Raw genomic sequence first — 6,309 nt, forward strand, 5'->3', positions numbered from 1 at the left:
CAGGTTTGGGTCGTAACAGAGTGGTATCAGAGCACGAGTTATACCGCATGCACGAATCCATATGAGCAATAAGATGTCCTAGAAAGAATTAGGGACATAGCATCTGCATGTGGGTGTGTGTTTGTTAATTTATGTACATGAGAAAATCGAATCTGAACATGAACGCACGAAATTAAAAAGAATGATCTAACTATTGTGAAAAGGACTATTTACCTATGTTTATAGTGCTCTATTTACCTAGGGAAAATGGGGAATACAAGAAGTAATGATGCTACCAAATCCTCTAAGACTCACATGAATCGTATGGAACAAATGCTTGCAGCTCTGACTAAAACACTGACACAACAAAAGAGGTAACAACATTGGCCCTCCTGTCTCTACCAGTACAACATGAGCCAAATAACAATGATATAATCAACTTGACTTAGAAGTTTATGAAGATGAAGCTGGCAACTTTCTTGGGTGGCATTGAACCCTTAAAGGCAGAACCCTGGTTGCTTGAAATGGAGAAACTATTCGATGTATTTCCTTGCTCCAAAACATAAAAAGTTCTTTCGGCCACCTACACGTTAAAAGATGAAGCTCAGAGATGGTGGTTATCGATTCAAACTAATAATGGGAACATGACGTGAACTCAGTTTAATGAGATTTTCTACAACAAGTATTTTCCCCAATGCTTCAAAGATCAAAAGGTTCAAAATTTCAAGAACTAAAGCAAGGAAAAATGTCTATAGTTGAGTATGAAGCTAAATTCATTGAATTGGCTCGATTTTCTCCACACATGGTGGATACTGATTACAAGAAGGCACAAAAATTTGAAGGCGGTTTGGATTTAGAAGTGTTTGACCGAGTTAGCATCTTGAAGTTGTCGACCTATGTAGAAGTACTTGATAAAGCATTGATGGCAGAGGCGATTTTGACAGCAAAGAAACAAGCTCTATCTCCGACAACTGAATGAAAGGGTAAACGATCTGGATTCAATTTCAAGAAGGGCCAGTCATTTTCAAAAAAGGCAGAATATGGGATCCTCCAGTAGCTCTAGCCAGAGTAGTGGCTCTATTCCAAACTGTCCCAATTGCTGAAGGAAGCATAAAGGCATGTGTTATCATGCCTCAGGTGCGTGTTTTTGGTGTGGCAAGACTGGCCACATGATTAGAGATTGTCTGCTGAGATTTGACAATGCTAACCACCCTGCAGTAAGTTTAGTCGGATCTACTCCTGTAATGAGGACCAATGCAAGAACTAATACCAAAGGTAATACCGGGAATGAAACGCTAAGGCAAGGGAGAGTGTTTGCTTTAGTGTCGGGAGATGTACAAAACACCGAATCTGTGGTGTCAGGTATAATTTCCATCTATGCTAAAAAAATGTGTATGTCTTGATAGATTTTGGTTCTACAAACTCTTTTGTGTCGCATGCTTTTTCACGAAAATTGATTCGACCATTAGAACCTATGAATTATTTACTATCTGTGACTACGCTTTCTGGAGATCCTATGGTATGTAGTTATGTTTACCCGGCATGTGATATTGTGATTGGAGATGTGACATTGTATGTGGATTTGTTACCATTGAGTATTGATTATTTTGACTGCATACTTGGCATGGATTGGCTAACGAAATACTATGCCACCATTGATTGCGTGAGTAAATCTGTCGTGTTTAGACCACCTGGTATACCTGAGTTTGTTTTTACTGGAAATGGGGTAGTTCCTCCGCCATACTTGATTTCATTTATGAATGCTGAAAAATTGTTAAGGAAAGGGTGTCGAGGCTACTTGTGTTGTGTGTTGACTATGTCTTCGGATAGTGCTAATGTGGAAATGATTCCTATGGTCTGTGAATTTCCTGATGTATTTCTTAATGACCTACCTGGAGAGTTAATCGATAGGAAAATTGAGTTCACCATTGATGTAGTACCCAGGACACAACCAATTTCTAAGACCCCTTATAGAATGTCAACTTCTGAATTGAAAAAGTTAAAAGTCCAACTTCAAGAGTTGTTAGACAAGAAGTTCATCTGACCGAGCACTTCACCTTGGGGTGCTCCAGTTTTGTTTGTTATAAAGAAAGACGGGTCTTTGAGACTGTGCATAGATTATAGAGAACTAAACAAAGTAACTGTTAAGAACAAATATCCTCTACCCCGGATAAACTATTTATTTGACCAACTTCATGGAGCGCAAGTCTTTTCCAAAATTGACCTTAGATCCAGGTATCACCAATTAACCGTCAAAGTAGAAGATGTAGAGAAAATAGCATTCAGAACTAGATACAGACACTATGAGTTTTTGGTAATGCCCTTCGGGGTAACTAATGCACCTACAACATTTATGGACTTAATGAACATGGTGTTTAAACAATTTCTTGATGAGTTTATCGTTGTGTTTATTGATGATATTTTGATTTACTCAAAAAGCAGGGAAGAACATGAACAGCACCTGAGAAGTGCGTTACAGATTTTGAGAGAAAAGAAGTTGTATGCAAAATTGTCCAAATGTGAATTCTGGCTTGACAGCATAGCATTTTTGGGATATGTGATTGACAAGGATGGTATATCAGTGGACCCACAGAAAATTAAAGCCATTATAGATTGGCCAAGGCCAACCAATGTGTCTGAAATTAGAAGTTTTCTAGGACTTGCAGGCTATTATCGCAGATTTGTGAAAGATTTCTCTAAGCTTGCCTTGCTTCTCACCCAGCTGACCCAGAAAAATGTACCATTTGATTAGAATGATCAATGGAATCGGCCTTTCAAGACCCAAAAACTAGACTGGTGACTGCACTAATTCTGACATTACCTAACGAAACTAATGGGTTTTAGATTTACAGTGATGCCTCCTACAAAGGTTAGGATGTGTACTAATGCAAAATGGTAAAGTGATTGCTTATGTCTCTCGTCAACTTCAACCACATGAAAAGAACTATCCGACACATGACTTTGAACTAGCATCCGTGGTGTTTGACTTGAAAATTTGGCGACACTATTTGTATGGTGTGACTTACGAGGTGTATACCGACCATAAAAGCTTGAAATACCTTTTTACCCAAAAAGAACTAAACATGAGACAGAGACAATGGCTTGAATTGATCAAGGATTATGACTTGTAGATTTTGTACCATTCGGGGAAAGCTAATACAGTGGCGGATGCCTTGAGCCGAAAATCTATTGGAAATTTGTCATGCTTGCTCACTAGCCAAAGAGAATTATTATGTGACCTAGAGAGGAGTGAAATTGAGATAGCTGCGTGAACAGGGTGGAATCCTAGCCGTCATTTCTGCTCAACCTATAATTATTGAAGAAATTAGAGAGAAACAACTTGAAGATGAGTCTTTGAAGAAAATTGCTGATGAGATTGACTCAAAGCCAAGGCCGAGATTTGTGTTGAAGAACAGTGTATTGAAATTTCAGGGTAGACTTTGTGTACCAAATCATTCTAAATTAAGAAAACGTGTTATGACTAAAGCTCATAACTCTAAATTTGCTATGCATCCAGGGACTACAAAGATGTATCAAGACTTGAAACAGAATTTCTGATGGCCTGGAATGAAGAAAAGTATCGCTGACTATGTGGCAAGATGTTTACATTTCTAACAAGTTAAAGCCGAACATTAACGACTTGTTGGATTAATTCAGCCGCTTCCAATATCGGAATGGAAATGGGAGCACATTATGATGGATTTCATTGTTGAATTGTCTCGTTCCACTCGAGGTATGGATTCTATCTAGGTAATCGTTGATCATTTCCGTAAATCCGCACATTTCTTACCTATTAAAACTATTTATAACATGAACAAGTTGGCTAATATTTATATAAATAAGATTGTGAGGTTGCATGAGATGCCAATATCCATTGTATTTGACAGGGATTCGACGTTCATGTCAAGGTTTTGGCAAAGTTTGCAACAGGCTTTGGGGACTGAACTGAAGCTAAGCGGTGCTTATCACCTACAGACAGACGACCAAACTGAATGAACCAATCAAACCTTGGAAGATATGTTGCGGATGTGTGTGTTGGATTTCCAAGGTAATTGGGAGACCTACTTACCATTGGCCGAGTTTGTGTATAACAATAGCTACCATTCGAGTATCGGAATGGCTTCTTACAAAGCTTTGTATGGCAAGAAATGTTGTTCTCTGGTTTGTTGGGCCGAAGTGGGCGATAAACCGTTATTAGGACTAGAACTTGTGCAAGAAATGACAGGGAAAGTGAAACTGATTCAAAAGAGATTGAAAACTGCACAAAGTCGCCAAAAGAGTTATGCGGATGTCCGCAGAAGAAATAGAGAATATGACGTCGGGGATCACGTGTTTATCAAAGTAACTCCGATGAAAGGCCAAACACGATTTGGAGTGAAAGAAAAATTGGCACCGAGATATGTTGGGCCATATGAAATCCTAGAGAAAATCAATCCGGTGACGTATCGGGTAGCCTTACCGCCAATCATGGAACATATGCATAATTGTCACGACCCAAACCCGCCCCTGTAGGTCTAGCATTGTAACTAGCCAGTAATCCTTGGATTACCAAAGGCCTCTTGACAGATTAGCAAATAATAAGGGGCTGCAGAAGCAAATATATAAAATAGACAAGGTCCAATGAGCTGTGATAACGTACATGAGACAGTAGATTTCAAAACTTATATATATATATATACATGAGCATGCTAGTCAAAGGACGCCAATATTTACAAATTATTTACAAAAGTGTACATCCCAAAACCTGACTTTACAAAATAGTCACAGAGACTAGCGTGAATACAAAAACAGCCATGGCATTAGACTTCGATCGGAACCTCCTCGGGAGGCACAGCAGTTGGCTGACAAAAACAAAACAGAAGGCCGTCAACTCTGGCCCTGGTCACACATCGACTCACCTACATACATAATATAAACTGTGAGCGAAAGCCTAGTGAATAATAACAGAGTAAAGGGGTTTCAATGAATGAGTCCGTACAGATTCAGAAATCATAATTCAGTTTCGTATCAAATCCATAATTGGTCCAGATCATATACATAAATAATAAGTCAGGCTTGAGTTTACGTGATACATCCATTAGCAATAACAGAGCAGATACAGAACAGAGGCAGACACGTGAGGGTTACAAGTAACCAGTTCCTTAAAGGAACCTCCGGATCTGGGTAATAGAACAGAAGCTGAGCCCCCATGACGGGGCCTCCGGTATAGGTAACAGAGTGCAGACGGATGTAAGTTTCATAAAAGAACCTCCGATACCGGGTAATAGCCAATAGATATCACATGATGCTAAGGATGTCACGAATACATATCAGAAATTGAACAATCATTCATTGTATATAACATATCATCTCAGAAAACAGATCTTATTTTATCACACAGAAAATAGATACAGTTGAACATAACTTTACTAAGTTATTACTCACAGTTGGCCTTGAGACAAACAGACGGAGTAGATTAGTCAAACAGAACGCGGCACGTGACCTACATAACACATAACAGATACACACTTGAAACACACGTTCTAAAAGTACAAAACTTACGTCGTTGGCTCTTAGTGTGTTTCTAACCTTTAATCCTCATAAAAGGGCCATAAACATGGCCTAGGAATGCCTAGGTGTAGACACCCCATTTTTGACCGTCCTCAAGACTTGGACGTCACCGTTTGAACACCCAGTGATCATCCATGTTTGTGTTCGTTTGGAGTTCCCGGAGGTCTCGGCTACGCGCCTTGCCTCAGGATCTCTGAACTCGACTGTTTAGTGTCTGGTTTTGCACCAAACACTTGTGTTTTGCCTTAGAGGGGCAGGGAATGCCTTGTGAGGCATCCCCACACATCACCGGCCATGGCCAGAGGCCACCGGCTGGTGTTTTGTTGCCATCGGCAATGTATATTACCGGTCGGCATTCTTTGTTGCCGGTCGGAAGTCAATTTTGTCAAAATGGCATTTTTGAGCAGTCGACTACTGTTCATCTGCTTTTGCAGATATTTTAATACAGCTGTATGGCATTTTGTTCCCCTCCACACACGTGTATGGAGGGATGGCCTTCTTGTTAGCTTACCTTGTAAGCTTTACAAGATTGGCTCCTCTATAAGAGGAGCCCTCCCCACTTGGCTTTAGGGTTAGACATTTTAGAGAGAAAAAACATTGTTAGAAGCTCTGGTTCTAGGGTTAGAACTTATACATATTCTATCTCTATATCTCTCCCTCCCTTGAGTGTTCTAGGTGTATTTGTTCATAGTATTGCACACAAACACCCACCATTACACCTTCCCTTGACTATTGAGGTTCTAAGGGATTGTTTTTAGAGTTTTGGAGTTGGTTTGGAGC

General features: G+C 39.8%; 1 protein-coding gene across 1 annotated transcript; it reads left to right on the forward strand.

Moving 5' to 3' along the window:
• The first annotated feature begins 1,148 nt into the window (after positions 1-1,148).
• LOC145802825 (uncharacterized) lies at positions 1,149-2,023 on the forward strand. Its single transcript, XM_082895616.1, has 2 exons — positions 1,149-1,254; positions 1,386-2,023. Exons 1-2 carry the CDS (start codon positions 1,149-1,151, stop codon positions 2,021-2,023), a joined length of 744 nt encoding a protein of 247 aa, XP_082751742.1.
• The last annotated feature ends 4,286 nt before the right edge of the window (positions 2,024-6,309 follow it).

This window comes from Camellia sinensis, chromosome 11 (assembly GCF_055761805.1).
Source record: "Camellia sinensis isolate YWXY chromosome 11, ASM5576180v1, whole genome shotgun sequence".
In the NCBI taxonomy this organism is placed as follows: Eukaryota; Viridiplantae; Streptophyta; class Magnoliopsida; order Ericales; family Theaceae; genus Camellia; species Camellia sinensis.